The sequence below is a fragment of the Acartia tonsa genome, chromosome 6 (assembly GCF_053477335.1).
Source record: "Acartia tonsa isolate MP-2025a chromosome 6, ASM5347733v1, whole genome shotgun sequence".
NCBI classification, from domain to species: Eukaryota; Metazoa; Arthropoda; class Copepoda; order Calanoida; family Acartiidae; genus Acartia; species Acartia tonsa.
In genome coordinates, this window is record NC_137265.1 from 37,123,643 (window position 1) to 37,144,866 (window position 21,224).

At 33.2% G+C, this 21,224-nt stretch overlaps 3 protein-coding genes across 6 annotated transcripts in view; 2 read left to right on the plus strand and 1 right to left on the minus strand.

The window, feature by feature from the left end:
* LOC145322554 (organic cation transporter 1-like) overlaps window positions 1-21,224 on the minus strand; it is a 52,861-nt gene that overhangs the window by 21,465 nt on the left and 10,172 nt on the right. For all 4 annotated transcript variants that reach the window (XM_080164656.1, XM_080164657.1, XM_080164659.1 and 1 more), the window contains 5 exons: window positions 2,485-2,557; window positions 1,849-1,922; window positions 1,234-1,292; window positions 894-946; window positions 144-230 (listed from right to left, as the gene is read on the minus strand). In XM_080164656.1, the coding sequence (XP_080020782.1) occupies window positions 144-230; window positions 894-946; window positions 1,234-1,292; window positions 1,849-1,922; window positions 2,485-2,557 (346 nt within the window). The remainder of the gene's footprint in view (window positions 1-143; window positions 231-893; window positions 947-1,233; window positions 1,293-1,848; window positions 1,923-2,484; window positions 2,558-21,224) is intronic.
* On the plus strand, window positions 5,370-9,791 carry LOC145323362 (uncharacterized). The gene is made up of 2 exons (XM_080165791.1): window positions 5,370-6,212; window positions 7,529-9,791. The coding sequence occupies exons 1-2, from the start codon at window positions 5,470-5,472 to the stop codon at window positions 8,742-8,744; spliced, it is 1,959 nt and encodes a 652-aa protein (XP_080021917.1). The 5' UTR covers window positions 5,370-5,469; the 3' UTR covers window positions 8,745-9,791.
* On the plus strand, window positions 12,351-16,903 carry LOC145322556 (uncharacterized). The gene is made up of 3 exons (XM_080164660.1): window positions 12,351-12,933; window positions 13,272-13,422; window positions 13,596-16,903. The coding sequence occupies exons 1-3, from the start codon at window positions 12,516-12,518 to the stop codon at window positions 14,752-14,754; spliced, it is 1,728 nt and encodes a 575-aa protein (XP_080020786.1). The 5' UTR covers window positions 12,351-12,515; the 3' UTR covers window positions 14,755-16,903.

The following is a 21,224-nucleotide window of genomic DNA, read 5'->3' on the forward strand; positions in this document are numbered from 1 at the left end:
CAAATACGAGACAAAGGGTCATACCAGTCACAATAGAGTAACTGGACTACTAAGTACCTGCTAATATCATCAAAGCAACAGCAAATACGAGACACATGGTCATACCAGTCTTTAAAGAGTAACGTAACTGGACTACTAATTACCTGCTAATATCATCAAAGCAACAGCAAATACGAGACAAAGGGTCATGCCAGCCATTGTACGATAGGCGGGTCCAAGAATCTCTAAACCTAAAATCATATTATATCAGCCGGCCGTTAAAACCGTTACAGTACATTTTACTCTAATAAAGTGAAACTTGTAGCTGGCTAAAATATCCTTTAAATATGGGAAAATTTGGCGTAATTACGATCAAGTCTCTTTTTATAATTTATCATTTTTAATTTGTAAAGGATTAGATTACTAATTTCCTCCAAGTATACTTAAATATTTCTATAAATCATATGTGGTAAAAGCTTAAAATTGTTAAAAAATTAATCAGACGTAAAAATAGTTGTAAAGACTAGACCAACTACCACTGGATTCATATACCTGATTAATACCTCTGAGGACGGTAATAACAACGTAGGCTCAGACTTTATTGTAGACACTGAGGCAGTAACGTCCCATCTATTGCAGACAACCAACCCTTTCATTGAACATTGAACAATGCCCAACCTTTATATGAAAGTCCTAAGTGTGTATGGTAGGGTAGCCTGTGTTGGGCGAAGGTATACCCCCTATTATTACTGGTAATGTCGCGCATCCCAATTTTTTCTTGTTAATCTTATAGGGACAACTGTTGAATTCCTGTCGCGGTTTCAATAGGATTCGAACCTATCACCTCCCTAACAACGAGAGGGTTTCAATCAATAAATACTTAACCTTCAAGTATTAGTATAAAGAATACTTACATAAAATGAATGGAATTTGGAAGAGTGCTGGAAACGTCAATCCATTTATTGTCCTACAAAAAAAAATTATACATTTATACAATAAACATATAAAAAATAAAAAATATAATATCCGACCACATTATTGGATAAAAAGTGTACACATTTGTTACGAAATAACAGATATTTTTCTATTCCATAAATAACAGATGGGTTTAACATGACAGAAGCTACCAGAAGACCTGTAGGTATATTCCCAGAAGAGTAGAGCCCAATTTGTTCAAAAGTTACTGAGATTTTACAAAAAAAAAATATAAAAAAAATTTTGGGGGTAGTTTTTTTTATTTAAGATTAAAGTTACCTTATAACAGTGTAGGCAATATAATTTGGAGAAAATGCCATGGCAATGCTCAAGATTACCTAAATAATACAAATAGTATGATAACAGTTTTCCGCAGAAAGTAAAATAAAAAAGCAAATAAATGTAAAGAAATGTAAAGCCAGCCTTTTCAAATTTCATTCATTTTTAAAACCCGCATATTCAGTATAATTTTCGGACAATCTGAAGCAACTAATTTGTGAACGTTTTTAAGAATTAAGAACAGCCGAAGCCGCCAATCATGTCAGCTTTCTTCGGTTGAAATTTGTTCAGCTGCAGCTGCCAGCAGTTAGATTACAACCTGCAGTTGCAGACAAACTGAATTTTCTTTATTTTTTACAATAGAATATCATCCTGTAATTTACATAGGGATCTAAATGGATAAGGCAATGGCCGATAAATTGTTGTACATTCCCAATGATGATAAACAAAATTACCCTTTCTGTAGATTACAATTAGTGGTTGAAATGCCTGAACACTCAACTTAATTCAAATAGTCCCCAAAGTTGTTAAGCCAACGAATAAGAAAACGGTAATATAAAACTTTGGGAACTAGTGTAATAAATATCCCAATGTGCCCTGCCTCCCTGATATTACCTCAATAGTTAACATGATGAAGAAACAGGGTCTACGTCCATATTTATCAGCCACAGCTCCAAACATCACGTTTCCTAAACATTTCCTGTATTATCCACCAGCCCCTACGCCCCCTAGAGACCTCTTAGAGCAATTGAAGAAGTTGGGATGGGTTGTAAGTTTACCTTACACTTTAATTTTTTTATAATCAAAAAAAAAATGGGCGATCTAGATTATTTAAGGGGCAATTGCTCTTGCGATTGAGGTTGTACCCTTATCCCAAATGGTTTAAAACCTTCCCTACACCTGGATTCGAGCGGTAAGCGAGATCCTACGATACACAGAGACATTCAGATAGACATCCTGTTTCTTTTGCATTGGAATGAAAAATAATTTTAAGTTACTATTCTCTGCAAGTAAGGTGTATTTATCTCCCAATTAAAGATACATAGCTAACAAATAGGTCTAATTATCTTATATATTATTATTTCTATTGGTTAAATAGTTTTTAAGAAGCGAATATTTTCTAAAATATTGCAATTCTATATTTGTCAATGTTCGTTTGTATTCTGTTATCCTTGTTATCATAAACCCTGATAACAAATGCAGAACAATTTAACAATGAATATGAAACGGGTAGATAACAAAATTGATTACCTATTAAACTCCCAACATAGAACATAGAAGTAGAAGTAGATACCAGCCATTGTTTGTCGCAAACTAACTCCAACTAAAATATAAAAAAATAAACCTTTTTTTTTGTTTTTGTAAGCATAGGCGTTTGTTTGAAAAGCGCCTCCCTCCCTATTTCCTCTTTTAATTAATCAAATAAAAAACCGAGTATAGTGCCAAACAAAGCAAAATTTGATATAATAGCTCATGGAGTAGCTTGTATTGTATTAATTTAACCTAATTGTTTCAGGAATCATCATCAGGTTACAACAACATAGCGACTTAATTAGGGGATAATTTCAGTTTAAAACCTTGTTTAGGCTTCTGTGTTTTCAAAAGTATTAATTCTGTATAATTTTAAATTTTTGTTGAATTTTGATAACTTTGATACGTAAACTTACATTACGTGAAAAGCATTTCTACATTATAGGGATATCTCTTATTGTAATTTAGACTTTTAGTATCGTCCTATCGAATTCAAACTTTGCATTATAATTCCTGTACAAACTGTGAAATTTAACCACTCTATAATCATTACCAGAAAGTCCGTATTTCCATATTTCACACATTTTTTTTTATTTGTGATATTATTTTCAAATTCAATTTTTTTGGCATTTTTGATTCTTAAGACTATTTGGCACAATGTTATAAGTGATGTTGAGTATTACTCTTTATTTGTTAATGTTCCTTTACTTAAATGTTATCTTTACTTTTTGGGGTGTTATCATCCTTGATTTAATAATATATGAGGAAAACTCTTAAAAAGGTAATATTCCAAGATTCTGTGTTTCTAAATGTGTGACAATTAATCTTTAAGTAAAAGATTTATTTTACAAGGGTGATCATGTCCACAAGTTGTATGACCTAAATACTTTCATTTTTAAAACCATGACAATAAAGAAAATTAAATGGAAGATATAGATATTAGCGCATGATATAAAATTATAAGACTATTATGAGCGAAAGAGTCTTATTTATCAGCGATCTAAAGAGATAAGACAACAGTCGATAAATTGCTGTATGTTCCTAATGATGATAAACAAAATAACCCTCGTATGTAGAATAAAATTAGTAGTTGGAAAGTTTGAACACTCAACTAAATAAATTAAGATATCAAAGTCCCAAAAGTTGTTAATCCAAAGTTGTTAAATTAAATGGAAGATATAGATATTAGCGCATGATATAAAGTTATGAGCGAAAGAGTCTTATTTATCAGCTATTTAAAGAGATAAGACAATGTTTAATAAATGGGTGTATATACCTAATGATGATAAACAAAATTACCCCAGATGTAGAATAAAATTAGTGGTTGGAAAGTTTGAACACTCAACTAAATGAATTAGGATATGAAAGTCCCAAAAGTTAAAAAGCCAACAAATAAGAAAACATTATTATAAAACTTTGGGGACCAGTGTAATAATGAGCCCATTCCCTGAACTATTTATACTATACAGAAGCTTCTTTACCTAAAATTCTAATTTTAGTTTTTCCGTTAATTTTTTTCCAACATCTGAACTAGTAGAATTTTTAATTTTATTGAAGCAGCACACTTAAATTCTTGGATAGTTTTTGGGATATTTCATTTTTGGAAGAAAGTTTTTGATGAAAGATTCAGATTACAGAGCCTTTAGATGCTAGGGTCGAAGCACCTTTAGAATATAATTTTGATATTATAGGATTATTAATATTTTTTATCTTCTTATATTCATTCAATTTCTGTACTTACATACAGGGAGGGTGGGGACAATGGCCTATTTATTACACTAGTCCCCAAAGTTTTATAATAACGCTTCCTTAACAACTTTGGGGACTTTTATTGAATTTTGATTGGTTAATTCATTCGGTTGAGTGTACAAAGGTTGCAACATTTAATTACGCTACATTTCCCTGACTTACATTTAAATATAACAAAATATATATTTAAAATAATTGTTAAGCATAAATTTTCTAATTTCAAATGAGTTTTATCTGATGTGTGCTCCGCTTATGGACACAACAGTACTTGTTTTGCTTATACGCAGTAAGATTAAATCTTGATCATAGAAATTTTCACTGAAAAAAAGTCTTTTCAGTGCCTTTCTCTGTTGTTTTTCTATATGCGTTTTATTTACAAATAAAATAATTCTATTTTGAAGACAAAAAAAAACTAAAAAAGTACAAAATAATAGTTTTTACCAAGTTTGTTTTAAATAATTTTCCTTTGAAATTTAAAATAGTTATATATCGCATAGTATTGTAGACAGCTTTCCGCAGATATCAAAATTAAAAATCATAAGATTAAAACCACTTTTGTAATTTTAATTTCAATATATGTGGAAAATTGTCTGTAATGCGATATTATATATGATTTTTCAGCATGGCTTAGAACTGGTTCTAATCCAGAGGATATTGATCGGTTTTGAAGCCAACCTATGATAATGTGCATAAAATTTCGGGGAAAAGATAGTTCTAATGAAAGCCGCTTGATCGCTAGTTTACGTCCGCCCGTCTTTTTGTTCATAGTAACCCTTATACAGCAGACACACAGATTACGATAAGACGAACTAACAAAATATTTTATAGAAATTTTCCTGGTGAGGAAAAGTGTACTACAGTCCTGGGATGCAGGGATACGACAATTTTGGATAAAATTATTTTCCCCAATCGTAGTATGTAATAGTCTTCCACTGGTAGCCTTTATACATGTTGATAGAGAAATGTAGATAAATTATTATCCATTGCACTTTGCCTCCCTGACAGTAGCCAGTCTATCCGCAAGCAGAAAAGGGGTAATTTGGAGAGCCAGAGATGGTAGTTAGAGGGGCAGTGAGTAAAGCGGGTTGGCGTTTTGCAAATATCTCATGCAAGCGAAGCAATACGAGCCAGCCTTGCTTTAAAAGCAGATTCAAATCAGCTGTGATCAATACAAACACTTATAAATGTAACTCTTTTAAGTTTTTTACATTTATTTTATTGTGATATATAACCAAAATGATGAAATGGCTTTTTGTCGTTTCATTGCTGGTGCTAGTGATCTCGATTAATTTAAATCATGTAGAGGGAGGACGGGGCTGGGGGTCAAGTAGCAGCCGCAGTAGTAGCAGCAGCAGCAGTCGAAGTAGTAGCAGCAGCAGTAGTCGTGGCTGGGGTGCAAGTAGCAGCAGCGGATCCTATCCCAAACAATCATGGGGAAGTAGTAGTAGCTCTAGCAGTAGAAGCAGCAGTGGCTCCTATCCAAAACAGCAGTGGGGCTCAAGCAGCGGCAGCAGCAGTCATAGTAGCAGTAGTGGTAACTATCCCAAACAACAGTGGGGATCAAGTAGTGGTAGCAGTCATAGTAGCAGCAGTGGTAACTATCCCAAACAGCAGTGGACTTCAAGCAGCAACAGAGGCAGTTATAGCAGCAGTAGTGGAGGTTACAGCAGCAACAGCTATCCAAAGCAGTCCTTGGCAAGTGCATCTAAACCGCTTGGTGGAGGATACGTTAGTCCAAACACTTATGGAGGCTATGGGCATAGATCATCATGGGGTAGCAGTGTTAGGCATAGTTACAGAAAACCTCGCTACAGCTACAGATCTAATGGATATGGAACAAATTTTGGAACCAGATTCAATGGTGGTGTGGGTGCTTATGGAAGTAAGGGATTTTCCAAGAAATTGCTCGGCCTGGGTGTAGGTGCTGGCTTTCTAGAAGGCCCTCTCACTGGTGTGGCTATGATGGGTGTTTATCACAGGTTACTTTGAATTTATAGTTATCCTATCATATAAAGAAGAAAGGTTTTTGTGTCTGAAGCTTAAGATTTAAATAACTACTTCACAAAGGTCCTGGGATTGTTTTAGTATTTAGACTTAAATCCTCTATAAATATAGAGCATCTAGATGATAGGGGTGCAGCTGCTGGTAACTAAACTGCAAACCAAAAAAATAGGCAAATCTGAATTTGTAGCATAGCAGCTTAAATATTCATTTAGGATGATTTTACTGTAAATATAAAATGTAGATGCAGCTTTTGGTTACAAGTTTCCACTGTTAATTTTTCATTAATCAGCACCAATGAAGCACAAGATCTCAAAAACAGCATTTTGTTAAAAACTGGTGAACCAAAAAGATATGCAAATCCAAAACAAATCAATGGAAAAAATGATTTTTTTTGCACTTTTCTCTTGTTTTAAAGATTGATTCTGATAAATTACATAGGTTGATAGACAAGTTGTTGTAATGGGCATGACATTTGGCTCACCATCATCACCAATAGGAGCATCTGAAAGGTCATCATCCTCAAAATCAAGAATTTGAATTTTTTTTAACACATTAAAAAGCATTTTTGTATACTTTTCAGGTTATTTTTTATCTTTAACATGTATTAGGCTACATCCATTAAACTGGAGGCCAGCAGCTGACCTCTAAAGTGATAGGGGTGGAATTTCTTTTTTTGTAATATTTCTTTTTTTAAAAATTATTAATTTCTACCTTATACTATATTTCATAATAATTAATGCATAAACCCATTAAAAAATGTTAATTTATCAGAATCAATCTTTAAAACAGGAGAAAAGTGCAAAAAAATCGTTTATCCATTGATTTGTTTTGGATTTGCAAATCTTTTTGGTTCACCAGTTTTGAACCATAAGGCTGTTTTTTGAGATCTTGTGCTTCATTGGTGCTGATTACTAAAAAATTAACGATGGAGACTTGTAACCAAAAGCTGCATCTACATTTTATATTTACAGTAAAATCATCCTAAATGAATATTAAAGCTGCTATTCTGCAAATTCAGATTTGCCATTTTTTTGGATCGCAGTTTAATAATGGTTCCTTTTTTGAGTTCACAATAAATAATTTGCAGAACAATGGTTCTTTGAGAAAAGTATTTGTCCTTTAACATTTCTGCTTTAGCTAGTCTAATTATGATATTTTATATATTTTTAACAAATTATGTATTTGTGCAAAAAAAAATACTCATCTGACTAAAAGAAAGGTAGAAAAAAAATATTTCTTCATGCAAAATTTGTTTTGTTTAAGTTAAAAGTATATTTCATTATTTTTTTAGATATCAGATGTATAAGCACATGATGTTGTTAAATCAGTATGGAGCTGGATATAATGATGACTACTACAATAACTTCTACCTCAATGGCAAATGTTTCCAAGGATGTCCATTTAATTCCCATTGTGAATATGGCTTTTGTGAATGTAATGCTGGATTCACCAAGTTCTCAGGTGGCTGCTACAGATCAGAACAGGAAGTTGTATCAAGACCACAAAATTTCCTGGACAATCCGTTTATAGCCTGCACTGAAGCTGTCAATGAATGCCAGAAAATTAACATCAACATGGTGTGTAGTACCAATAAAACCCAAGGGGGAAAGTGTGATTGTAGAACTGACTTTAAATGGAATCTAGAAAAGAAGGAATGTGAATTCTATCTAGGCGTTGATTGTAGCCAAATTACATATGAGACACCAGTATCACAAATTGTGGATGTAGCAGCTAACATAACTTTATCAGAACTAGAAGATGAAAATATGAATGTTACAGAAACTGATACAAACAGCACAGCACCTGAGGATGTTATGAAGCGAAGCATGTTGATAAATATTGATCCGCTCAATGTTATGGTAAAGGATATCAGAGAGGCTTTCTGCAGAGATGTTGACAGCTTCAGCTGGGAATTTGGTGGCTATGAAGAAGAAGAAGATGATGATAAAGATAGTTTATGGGGATTGCTTGTTCTTATTCTATTCATAGCTGGAGTTATTTTCATTTATAAAGCCTACAAGAAAAGAAAGAAGCTTCGTAATAGTAACAACCCTAATAGCCATTCTAGCAGCAGTTCTGAAGAGAATAAACAGCCAATGAATGTGATGCCTATGACAAATCAGCCTCCAGGAGATTATGTACCAGTTCCAGGTTTCCAGCCCCAGCCAGGTTTCCAGCCTCAGCCAGGTTTCCAGCCTCAGCCAGGTTTCCAGCCTCAGCCAGGTTTCCAGCCACAGCCAGGTTTCCAGTCACAGCCAGGTTTCCAGCCACAGCCAGGTTTTCAGCCACTAGTGCAATATCCTCCAGGTCCTCAACCCTATCCTACATCTGGAGCCCCCCAACCCTATCCACCTTCTGCTGCTCCCCAACCCTACCCTCCAGTTGTTCCCACTCAACCTTATACTCCAGCTCAGCCTTATGCTCCTATTCGGCCCTACCCCTCTGGACCCGCTGGACCACCAATGGATCCTGTCTACAACCAACCTCCTTATAATCCGTCCACATAATGAAGTACAAAGAAGAAGCTTTACAAAGTGTCTCAAAAAATCAGCAGTGTGACGTTATAAAAATAAGGGAAGAGAGAAGAAGTTGGAAATAAAAACCCTAAATAATATATGGATAATCCCTCATTTTTATTACGTCACATGGCTGATGTTTTTAGAAACTTTGTAAAGCTTCGCAGAAAAAATCTTATACGCTTTTAAACTTAAATTTGCCTTAACTTGCTAACAACAAATTTTCTCAAATATCCAAACTAAAAATTTATTTTATAAAATAGTATTCATTGAAGTGCTTTCCAATGTGAATCAGGTATCAACCAACAGCTTTGACATTTTTTAAATCAAAGAAATTTGAATTTTTTAAAAACTTTATCAAACACTCAATTTATGTACAATTAAAAAGAACAATAATTAGATCACCAATAACAACTTTAAGATAAAACTACTAATTAGATTTTTAAGCAATATATCAAGAAACTTCAATTTAGATGCACCCTTTAGTTTAATCTATGACTTCTAAACTTATAAAATCTGTTCATAAACAAAGAATTTGTTGCTAAAGTCATGTTTATAGAGTAGCTGTGCTTAAAATAAAATGGATAAGTTTTATTTTATGTATGGAGTTTACCAAAGGACACGGTGAGAGAACATAGATGAGATATTGACATCTTTCATTTTGTTTGTGTAATTTAAAATGAAAAAATGAAAAATTTTATATGTATGTTCTGTGGTGCTTAAATTTTTTCAGAGTACCAAAAAAATATTACTATGTTATTTTTTTTGTATATTTTCCATCTCAAGAATATCATTTTTTTAAGGCCGCAAATAGGAACAAATTTTTAAGATTATCAATTATACTTTGTATAAAATACAATAAAAAGTAAGATTTTTCTCTCTCTAGCTTAAGAGCTACTAGACCTATTAAGTTCTCTTTTTTAAGGAAGTTCCCGGGATGGTTTAAAGCTATTTTAATTTTTGATTTAAGTTTTGGGATAGTTAAGCTTTTTGTAATCTTAGATTTCATACCCCCTAGATGCTAGGAGCGCAGCCTCTATCAATGTATGTTATCTCATACTCATTTAGTAATAAACATAATAATTAATTATTTCTAAATGTGTTTATCAATAAAATTGTAAAGTGTTTTTGTTTTTAAATCTTTAAACTGTTAAAAATACTCTTTAATTAATCCTAAGTATCTCTAAGATGCCTCCAAATACGCCAAATTTGTTATCCACGGATGATGGATCCTTATGTTAAATACAAGGATGTCACCATTAACAAGTAAAGTGGCCCCCAAAAAATTATATCAAGACTAACAGACAAATCGTCTTTTGTAGCGTGACAGACAGAGAGAGACAAATAACCTCGTAAAAGTGTCGAACTATGACGTCAGAAAAAAAAAATTAACCAATGAGAAGCCAGTATTCACTGTAATTGACCAATGGTAAAATATATAGCGGTTTCTCATTGGTTAATTGTTAATTTTTTCTGACGTCATAGTTCGACACTTTTACTGGGTTCGAGACAAAACAAATAAATGATTAACTTTGCTAAAAGGTAGCTTTACCAAAAAAGAAACCAAGAAATCACATTATTTTTCCTATAGCGTTACGTACGGACAGGCAGACTTATGAATTATAGAGTAGCTTCCAAACCTAAAACTGTGAATGTTTTTATAAAACATATGTATGTAATTTTATTTTCTTTGCTTCAATTGATTAACAGTACTAGCCTATTCTTATTTAATCATTTATTAAATCGAAGCTTTTCTTATACAATTAGGGTACGTCCGAAACGGTTAGCTCTTTTCGTTAATTTAGACGTTTTTAGACAAATGATGAATATAAATTAACCCTTCTGTAGAACAAATCTATTGGTTCATTAGAATTTACTCTGCTAGTTTGGATCAACCAATCAACATTTAATGAAAACACTCAACGAATAAAAGGGTATAATCATAAAACTTTGGGTACCACAGCAATTTACATTCCTCCCTGTATTCATAAAAGACAAACAATAGAATTATTCCATAATAAATCTTAAGACAAATTCTTTTTAAAAAATTTTTATTTTTGTAATTGATAATTGGAAGAACTATACGTTTATTTTGTGTTCAAATAGATTTATTTTATAATCAGAATTAGTCATAGTAATAGAATTAAATAAATGAAATATTTAAGCTTCTCTGTCAGGGAGGGAGGGGACATTTGGCTGTGTATTACACTAGTCCCCAAAGTTTTATAATAACGTTTTCTTATTCGTTGGCTTAACAACTTTGGGGACTTTTATTGAATTGTTAATTAAGTTAAATGTCCGAACGTTTCAACAACTTATTATAATTTCAGAATGGGTATTTTTGTGTAATATTATTGGGGATGTACATCAATTATCGACCATTGTCTTATCCCTTTAGATCCCTGCTTTTCCGTGCTATTCAAGTGTACAGTCGTAATAAATAAATTAAAATACAATACAATAAAACTTGAATATTTAGACAATTACATTTCAAATTAACCACTTCATTCATAGCAACTTTAAAAATATGTGTTTTATAAGTTCCTTAGTCAATGAGCCACTCTATTTTTCAAATAGATTGAAAATTTGGAGGCTGGGTTTGTATATGCTTAAACCCTGCGGGCTAACCAAAACCTATGCCATGGACTACTCAACCGTAAGTAACACAAATCAGGACCAATATAAGCCTTGTGAACCTGTATCCTGTTTTACCAGAGATCTTATTGGACATTTATGACAACTATCTAAATGTTAAAGAAAGCAGGGATCTAAAGTAAACCAACTTAATAAACCAACCAATCAAAATTCACTGAAGTCCCCAAAGTTGTTGAGCCAACAAATAGGAAAACGTTATTATAATACTTTGGGACTAAAGTAATAAACAGCCCAATGTCCCCTCTCTTTCTCTGAAAAGCAAGTCAGGATAAAATAATAGAATAAAATTGTAGACAAGGAAATTTGTGTTACAAAATAAAAAGAGACGGACGATAAGCAGCTTCAATTAGTTCTAGAGTCATCTTTTATAATGCAATCACATTTCAAATCAGCTTTATACTATGCTGTTATAATAGATTTAAAAAGTGTCTTTAGAAAATCCATAGACATCCTTTTATTCGGCGTCACCCATTATTTGACGAGTGGACAAACCATAATAAACCCTTATTTTCCTATCTTTCATATTGTATTTCAATAACATGCTTCTCTAGTCCCTTTAAGACCCTAACCCTTATCTATTAAAAAATAAGAAATAAGGGGGGGGGGGGGTAATGGTCTTACTAGCAATTATAGGCCTCATATTCTCTTAAATAACTCCTCCCTTTATCTAATTCCCATCCCCTTATTACAAAAGGAATTGAGGTCTTTGGGTGAAAAAGAAAGCCCTTCGGAAAGCCTCAGACACACACACACACGCACACACACATACCAACACACACACAGATATCAAGGATCAATAATATTTACATTCAACTAGTAGTGTATACTTTACCCTACGACTGCCGTGTGTGTGTGTGTGTCTGGGTGTGTATGTGTGTGTGTGTGTATGTGTGTGTGTGTGTGTGTGTGTGTGTGTGTGTGTCTTTGTATACTGTACAGACAGTTTCTGCCCTACCCTTCAAGAACACGCAATACAACTTATCAAACATAGGACAGAGCAGAAATTAATCAGCTGTATATAAAACAAACAAAATATTTACATAAAATGTTAAATTAACTGTTTATTTTAGTTATTGTGATTGTTTTAAATCACAAGTTATATAAAAAATGGCTAAATTAATGCCATTAGTGACTTTGACATTTTTAGTTTTGTTAATTAATTTTAATCATGTAGAATCAAGGGGGCGAGGTGGGGGTGGTGGCAGAGGCGGCGGCGGTCGTAGCAGCGGCGGCTGGGGTAGCAGAAGTAGCAGCTCAAGAGGTGGTAGTAGTTGGTTTGGTGGCTCTAAATCTAAAGGAAGCTCTGGTAGCAGTCGTTCTTCAGGATGGGGTGCTAGCAGTAGTAAGACTAGTTATCCTAAGCAGCAATGGGCAACCATGCCACAGAACCGAGCATCTTCAACAAGGCCTTTGGGTGGAGGAGGTTTTGTTAATCCTAGAACTTATGGAGGATATGGGTCTAGATCATCCAGCTTTGGAAGTTCCTACACTGCTGGAAACTCCCCATACAGCTACAGGTCTCCAGGTAAAGATTTTTCTTATATATTTTTGGTAGCTGAATATAAGCAAAATGGGGAAAGGTGTCACTGCTTTTGGCCTACCTATTCTATTGACGTCCGGAAATACCCTATACTCCTTCTCTTTTCTATGGGGCTTCTTTCCCCCTTCTCTTTCTTTTTCCAAATAGACGCTAATAGAATAGGCCAAAAGCGGTGACACCTATCCCTATTTTCCTTGGGCACTAAACACAGCTACATGCTTTTACATACAGTTGAAATATAGGTCTATTCCTTTTGTTTACTAAACCAAGTATTTCCAATTTCAGTCTAGTACCTATAAATCTACACTAACGCATTTTTTAAGGTTATGGAACCAACTTCGGCACAAGATTTCCTGGTGGTATCGGCGCCTACGGAGGGCCAGGTTTCTCACAGAAACGACTTGGACTGGGAGTGGGGGCTGGATTCCTGGGCGGGGCTATGACCGGCATGGCTATGATGAGCATATATCACAGGTATGGATTTGTTCACAGCACTGAAAGAAAAACTTAAATCAGCTCTCTGTTACTTTGAGAGAAGATGAATTTATTTTACACCTATTACACCTTTTGAAATGATCTAAACATATCCGTTATACTAAAGCAATAAGAAGTGTGGCTGTATGTAAACACAATTATTCTTGTTTTAGATACCAGACGTACAAGCACATGATGTATATGCACCAGTATGGCTATGGGCACCATGATCCATATTACAACAACCACTACAGACAAGGTCAATGTTACCAAGGCTGCCCCTACAATGCCCACTGTGAGTATGGCTTCTGCGAGTGTAACAACGGCTTCGTCAAGAATTCCGGTGGTTGCTATAGGCCAGAAGCCATTCCGCCTCCAAGAAACCTGGAAATGCCATTCATTGCCTGCGCAGAGGTTGCAGAATGCCAGAATATTGACATCAACATGGTGTGCCAGAATCAAACCACAGGTGGCAACAACTGTGCCTGCAGGACTGACTTCAAATGGAATCCTGAAAAGTCTGAATGTGAGTTCTACCTGAATGTTGACTGTAGCAATATCACTTATGAAACTCCAGTCTCGCCAGTGGTGGATACTGCTGCTAATGCTACACTGACTGAACTAGAACAGCCAGATAAAAAAATTCTTGTTCAGGACCTTGAAAAGAAAACCACCATTACTGCTGATGAAGCTCTGGAGACAAGCATGCTTTCTAACATAGATCCTCAAGTAGCTTCAGAGAATGATATCAAGGAAGCTTTCTGTAGAGATGTGGACAGCTTCAGCTGGGAGTTGGGAAAATATGAAGACGTTGAAGAAACAAGTTATGAATTTTATTATGTTTTAGCGTTTATTGCTGTAGTTGTGGGCGGTTATGCTTTCTACAAATATTATTATAAGAAACGCAGACAAAACAATAAGAGAGAGGACAACTCAGATAACATTGATGAAAATAATTTGAATAACGTGAATGCTATGCCTTTGGCTGATCAACCTGGCGGAATAACTCCTAATCCAGGTTTTCAACCGCATCCTACCCCAAGTTACCAGCCGCCGCCAGCTGCTGCTGCTAATCTACCCTACCCGGTATATCCTCCATCAATTGATCCTACTGCAGCGCCAGAACCCATCCCGCCCACCCAGCCAGGCTATACAAATGTCTACCCACCGCTCAGTGTAAATTTACCTGCAGAGGGCGCAGTCAATTCTTCTTTGCCGCCCTACACCCCTCCAGCATCTGGAGGTGCCTTACCATACCCAGTAGCACCTAATAATCCAACCTTCCCACCCTACCCGACACAAAATCAGCCTCCTTATAATCCGTCTGCTTAAACATAAATATTAAACATGTATTATTTTTAAAATACTCAATTGTCCCATCTTCTGGTCAAGTCTTTAAAAATTTTGTAGCCATCCAAATGAGGTGGTTTTTCCACGATAATCATCTAATACATTTACAAATAATTTAAGTAGATTTAAATTTGTTAGAAAAGATCCAAACCTTATTAAATTAATTGTAACAAAGTAGCTAAAATTAAATTTTTTGCTTTTAAATAAAAAAGGATTGTTTTGTGCTATCTCAAAATGTGTGTATGCGACAAGTAAATGGGACGATATATTACAATTACTCATCTATAAATATTCACCTCTATTCAAGAGCTTAAACAAAGTAGCTGGACAAAGTGTCTCAAAAATCAGCCATGTGACGTCATAAAAATGAGAAAGATAAGAGGAGAAGTGGGAAAGAAACCCCTAAAAAAGAGATGGATAATCCCTCATTTTTATGACGTCACAAGGCTAAATTTTTTAAATACTTTGTCCAGCTGCTTAAACAAATCTCGTATGCCTAACTTGAAAAATTATATATTAATATTCTTTTTTAAAGTTCATATTTTTATAACATGAACAAGTTTTTGCTTGAAATAATTCATCTAATAAATTGTTCAAATTCATGACAAAAAGTTTTAAAATTTAATTTTGTATTTTAAAGTTTCTAAAGTTTTTTACTTGAAAAGATAAGGTAAATTTTTATTACCTTTTCTAGTTTATTTTTATAATAGGTACCTCATAATGAAACTATCAAAATAAAGTAGAACATTTGGCTTTCTGATTAATAGAATCCCAAAACTAGTTTATAAAGCTTTTAGTTAGTAACACAATTTATTAAATCCTAATTGAACTTTGCATATTCAGATTTTCAATTTTATGATCATAATTTAGCTGGTGAACCAAATTTTTATTTCTTTAAGCTTATTCTATATCACTTTTCTAATAATCAAATTTATTGAAACTTTTTTAAAAAAATTACTGGACTCCTAATTTCATGTATGTTTTTTTAATAATTAAAGACTCATTTTCTTTTCTATTAAAGCATATTTTTAAAGTTTACGTTTTAAGAGGTCTATATTTTGTTAACTTAATTAAAGATGAATCTCAAAAAAATGTCCAATTTGATAAATCTTTTATAATATTTCCTCAAAAAGAACCAATAATTATAACTTTTTTTATATTTATTCGCATTCATAATATTTTTTAAGAACTAGAATAGATTTTGATACAAAATACTTTTATTTCAGAAAAAAATCTTTTTATGATAATCCATTATAAATTTTGAATATTTTTTTTACAAATTATTTGCTTGTCCAAATATATTTTATTATTTATAAAAATCATTGGTTTTACAATGATTACTACGCATTATTTTTATCACAATTGTAACAAATGCCTGATTTATTTGGTTAATTAACGAAAAAAATCATATTTGCCAAAATTAATCAAAAATATTTTATTACTCGATTTCTGGAGTTAAAAAAGTTCCCCTAAAGTGCCTAGACGAGCACAAAATCACTGACCCCCCCCCCCCCCCCCCAACAAGCACGTTATGGTACAAAAATTTGTTGGAGTTGACAATGTAGTCATCTTGATCTTCTAAAGGCAAAAATATGTCATTTATAGTTATTCATCGCATCGTATTATAGACAGCTTTCCGTTGATATTAGAATGAAAAATTAAAAGATTTAAAACAGTTTTGTTAGACACAAGGGGCCGAAGGCTTAAGCTAACAAAATTGGTATTGATTTTATGATTTTTATTTGAAGATTCTTGGTAAATTATCTGTAATTCAATGCTATACATGATTTTTCAGTATTGCAGGGAACCGGTTATAATTCACTGAATATTAATCGGCTTTGAAGCCATACTTGAAAATACTTGATCTTGCGGTGCCATAACCAAAATACTGTTATCAATTTCTTATGAGTTTATAACTTGAAAGGATAAAAAAAAATTTCATTTGAACAGGGCTTGAGTTTTCACTACACTCCAAAATAATACAAAAAAATTGTAGTGTCTTTTTGTATCACGCAATTCAACTTCAAGTACATGTAAGTGTTTGTGATAATTGGTCAGTGTTCATAAATGTTTATTTATAAAATATTTTAAAGATATTTTTATGCTTTTCAAATATATTAAGTGTTTTCTATTAGTGATGTATTATTAGTCGATTTAGAAAAGCTTTTCTATAATTAGGGTCGGTCCGTCCGTGCGTCACTGATAGCTCATTATTTAGGCATGTTTGAATTGTCTTATCGATTTTAAATATTTTGTAATGAATATCGTAAGATTAGAAAGCGCAGGAAATCTATAATTGTTACCAGAAAGTCCGTACGTTCATTTAAAACAGTATTTTTATGATGTAATTATCCCAGTTATCTAATTTTTGAAACAAAGATTCCTATGACAACAAGGTACAATGTCTAAAGCAAATCATTTGTAAAGTCCAAAAATGTTATAATGTTCTTAAACAGTATTCTGCAATTATGCCTTTAGCAACAAAATATTAAAATTATTACTTTAACAATATATTCTACCTTTTAAGTTTTAAGACTCTACAAGTATAAATGTTCGTTTGTTTAACCGTCGGAATTTAGAGCTTCGACATCTTTTAAGTTTTTAGATGTTGTCATAGCAAACCCACATCAGATTTTGGTTAATCTTCATCATATCTATAATACAAAGTAGAATGATCAGGCAGTTAATTATTTAAAATCAATGGTTGCAGCACCAGAAGTACTTAATTTTGTTTTTAATTACCTCTTAGGGCAAAGCCCCTAGAGGCTAGAGGCGAAGCCGCTAGTAACAGTAAAAGTAATAATATACATGTGTGTAGTAGAGGATCTAACCACTGGACCGATATGGTTCTACTTTACAGTAAAACTTCTTATGGTTTTCCTATCAAAATTATAATTTAAAGTAAACGAATTATCTTTCTCAAGAGATGGTCCTTTTATACTAATAATGAAGTAAATTTTTTTCTCTTATAATTATTATCTTATTGGATAGTTGTGTCCAACAATTAGAATTAAATATAATTGATAGAATGAATAAAAATATTTTTTAGATTAAAATTCACGGAACCTTCCATTCAACCACAAAAAAAATTCTTAAAGAAGGTGTCCTAACTTTTGGAATATTTTTTAAAAATAACTAGTGTTGTAGATGTAAAATGATCCATAGAATTTAGATATGCAATCAGTCTTTTTTGTAGACCTCTTATTTTTTAAGTAATTTCAGTTTTTTTTAAAATCAAGTTGGTTTTAAGGTAATAAAGCACAACAAAAAAGAAGAAAATTATGCCATTATGAACAAAAATAGTAAGATCTTTAATTTGACACCTTACTTTTTAAATTCTGTTAAGTAATTATTTGTTGAAAATCTATTTTGTTGAACCCCGTTTAATCTAAACTTTGAACTTTGGGAGCTCGTCACGAACGGGTTACAAAAATAACAAAAGTTAGGACACGTTCTTTCAAAATATTTTCTTTCCATAGCTGATTTTAATTTGTAATGTATATTTTTGTATTGATATTCCTTGGTATATAAGATCAAAAAACCAAGTTAGGGGTTTTCGTGATTTTTTGGGGGGGGATTGGACACCCCCAACCCCCCAAAAAATAAAAATTCCCCCCCACCCCTCCAAAAAATATTTCTGGGGAAACTACTTCACATAAATTGGCAGCACCAGAAAATTTTAATTTTTTTTAAATTACCTCAGCGGGCAAAGCCCCTAGAGGCTAGGGGCGAAGCCGCAAGTATACTTTATAGAGTGGCTGTGCCTCCCTTAAGATGTAATGGAATATACTTTGCATGTCTCTAAATCTTATTATATACTGTGAATCGCATTACTTCAGTCCAAAAGAAAATGGAATAAATATTTGTTTTCATTTCTTTCATATTTCAACATCAATATATAGATGACGCAACTTTTAATTTCTTATTTTTTATTTTCAACTGAGATGAGCAAATAACTTGACTCCTCTTACAATGAGAAAAGTGACTTTTGGCCATAAATTCAAAAATTCAAGGTTAAGGCATAAACTTTTTAAAATGTGACTTCGAAACCTATTAATATCCGCTGGATAAGAATTGGTTCTCAGCCATACTGAAAAATCATGTTTAGCATCGTATTTCAGACAATTTTCCACGAATATTAAAAGAAAAATCCTGGAATTAATACACGTTTTGGTAGCCTGGAAATTCAGCCAATAAGTGCTTTAAAAATCTTTTTTTTTTATTTTGATATCCGCGGAAATTTTTATGCAGGAATAATAATCTCAGTGGAATCGAAACATATTATTTCAAAATTAGATTTAATTAAAGTTTATACTTTTGTAATCGAATGCATGCACAGAAATCAAACAAAAGGGGAAAGGTTGGCTTACCCTTTTTGAACACCACCTACAAGCATGTTATCTAATGGCGAAGCGAAGAAGATGTTCGTCCGTGTGTAAGATTATGTACATGTTATCTAATGGCGAAGCTTCTAAGTTTAAAATGTTCGTCCGTGAGTAAGAAACGGAAGGACATTTCTTAGCTGATTTTTGTTGTGTAGATTCTCTCTCTTTAATAAGCATTTATAAAACTAGCGGCTTCGCCCCTAGCCTCTAGGGGCTTTGCCCCAAGAGGTTTAATCAAACCAATTTTTCGTATTTTAGATTTAAAAGAAAATTTTGTTAAAAATATTTTTGGGGGGGATTTTTTGGGGGAGGGGGGGGGAGTCGACCCCACTATTTTAATTTTAGTTTTAAAGAAAATAGTTATAAACCTTCCCGGGACCTATGAGAAGCTACCCTGTAAAGGAGAACCCGATCGGTTCAGCAGTTAGCGAGATCCTTCGCTACAAACAAACAGACAGACAAACAAACAGACAAACAAACATCGTTCTACTTTGTATTATAGATAAATCAATGGGACCGTCTATCTGTCGGTCGTGCTACAAAAGATTAAACTACATCAATTACCAGACTCTAATACATTCGACTACTTCTTATTATTATTGGAAACGAAGAAGGGACAGATAATAGTTATTCATAGTAACGTATATAGACAGCTTTCCATGGATACCAAAATAAAAATTAAAGATGATTTTTCAGTATGGCTAAGAATCGGTTCTAATCCAGCAGATATTAATCAGATTCCAACCCACACTTTAAAAGTTTATATAGTGGTTAATAGTGAAAGTGAAACTTCGGCGGGGATTCCTAATCCCCTATCTCTGAGGAAATCAGGGATATAAAAGGATAAGACAATAGCCGATAAATTGATGTACATCCCCAATGATGATACATAAAATTGCCTCGTCTGTAGATTACAATTAGTGGTTGAAACGTTTGGACAATCAACTAAATAATAAAGCAACAAATAAAAATTCAAGAAAAGTCCCCAAAGTTTTTAAGCCAACGAATAAGAAAACATTGTTATAAATCTTTGGTGACCAGTGTAATAAACAGCCCAATGTCTCCTCCCTCTCTGCTGATAAATACTCTTTCGCATCAATCAAAAGTTTTTTTAGAACATAGTTAATATGTCTCAAATAGTATTTTTGTTGAAACTTTTTTCTCCCTATTGTTGTTAATAGCCCTTGCACAATGATAATATATAAATGACAGTTGGGAACCTGAATCAATTATCAAAGGAATGGAATTATAAAACTTGTATAACAGTAACAGGATGTATGTGTTAGTGTGTATGTGTAGCGAACAGCTCGACCGATATGGCTCTCCACAATTCTGAAGCTTCTTACAGAACTTGGGAGGGTTTCACGTATTTTGGTGGGTATCCCCAAGCTCCCATAAGAAATAGCCCCTAGAATATAAAGGTTGCATTCTACATTGCGATTAGGGGCATCGCTCTAAAATAGAATGTATGCGCCCCTTTCCCCCATATTTATGCCATATTTATTTGGGTGTTGCATTATTCTTTGCAAAAAAAAAGTCCAAATTCTGCTTTTTATAAAATATTGGATATTTATGAAGTATGATTCAAGTCTCCAATTGTAATATATAAATAATGAGTCAATAAAAAGGCTCTTGCAACACAGGATACAACATTTAATAAAGGAACCCTTACGTAAATAAAGATGTTGATAATGTCCAAAAGTAGCGTAGAAACATCAAGCAAAAAATGTTATGATAATGTCAATTTGCACCAGATTATGAACAATACTAATATTCAATTCATCAATTCATAGAAGTCTCAAAAATCTGTGGTGCGCAAAATAACTAATATAGACTACTAATCACAGTAACTAGAGTATTTGTAAGTTTATCAATTCATAGAAGTCTCATAAATCATGCTGCATCAACTAATTAGTAAAAAACAATAAAAATTATAGTGACTAGAGTATAGCCAATAAATTTATAGTATAGATGTATAACCTGACAGCTACCTGGATCCCTATCGTCTGCTAGCAAATTGTTTTCTGCTACTTGGCTGTGTTAATATTCCCGAATCTATTAGTTGAT

Excerpts from the sequence above, each read along its gene's own strand:
- LOC145322556 (XM_080164660.1), top strand. The coding sequence starts at position 12,516 with ATGGCTAAATTAATGCCATTAGTGACTTTGACATTTTTAGTTTTGTTA. Across the intron at positions 12,934-13,271 it reads ATACAGCTACAGGTCTCCAG|GTTATGGAACCAACTTCGGC; the intron begins GTAAAGATTTTT and ends GCATTTTTTAAG. Across the intron at positions 13,423-13,595 it reads ATGATGAGCATATATCACAG|ATACCAGACGTACAAGCACA; the intron begins GTATGGATTTGT and ends TTCTTGTTTTAG.
- LOC145323362 (XM_080165791.1), top strand. The coding sequence starts at position 5,470 with ATGATGAAATGGCTTTTTGTCGTTTCATTGCTGGTGCTAGTGATCTCG. Across the intron at positions 6,213-7,528 it reads ATGATGGGTGTTTATCACAG|ATATCAGATGTATAAGCACA; the intron begins GTTACTTTGAAT and ends TTATTTTTTTAG.